This window comes from Etheostoma spectabile, chromosome 10 (genome assembly GCF_008692095.1).
Source record: "Etheostoma spectabile isolate EspeVRDwgs_2016 chromosome 10, UIUC_Espe_1.0, whole genome shotgun sequence".
Lineage (NCBI taxonomy): Eukaryota > Metazoa > Chordata > Actinopteri > Perciformes > Percidae > Etheostoma > Etheostoma spectabile.
Genome location: NC_045742.1, coordinates 24775660 through 24776165, shown reverse-complemented (window position 1 = coordinate 24776165; position 506 = coordinate 24775660). Strand labels below are relative to the sequence as shown.

The window sequence follows — 506 nt, the reverse complement described above, 5'->3', positions numbered from 1 at the left end:
TCGTGTATCGGCCATAAAAAAACGTTAGTCGTCGTCTTGGACAGCTCTCCTCTAGCTACCATCCCTCTTCAAACTTCTCTCTCCCCACACCCCCCTTCCTTCTTGTCGGTTATATCCATTATGACTGACTGTCAAAGTGGATAATAAAAAAACGTTCTACAGTGTTCATTGTTTGTGGTTGTTCATGTTTCACAAAGCGTGTATCCTGAGCCAGACCAACAACAAATCAAATCAATTCATATCACATCCATACAGGGATAGTAGTATACAGTTGTTAATAAATAATAAAATATATGAGCGCTGGTATCGGATCAGTACTCTGAATCGGCCAATACACAAGTTCAAGTATCGGAATTGGTATCAGGAAGCAAAAAATGGTATCGGACCATCTCTAACTATGACTACCATTTGTAGTCAGTGTTCCATTATCTTTATTGTGACTGTTATTGCCACTGTGCACCACAACCCCAACCTGCACCGTCAGACTCCTCCTACCAAGACCCTGG

The 506-nt window shown here is 41.7% G+C and overlaps 1 protein-coding gene across 1 annotated transcript in view; it reads right to left on the bottom strand.

The window, feature by feature from the left end:
* Positions 1-68: 68 nt before the first annotated feature.
* Positions 69-506, bottom strand: part of LOC116696603 (condensin-2 complex subunit D3-like) — a 2779-nt gene continuing 2341 nt past the window's right edge. Inside the window, exon 4 of the mRNA XM_032527682.1 lies at positions 69-128. Within this exon, the coding sequence (XP_032383573.1) occupies positions 69-128 (60 nt within the window). The remainder of the gene's footprint in view (positions 129-506) is intronic.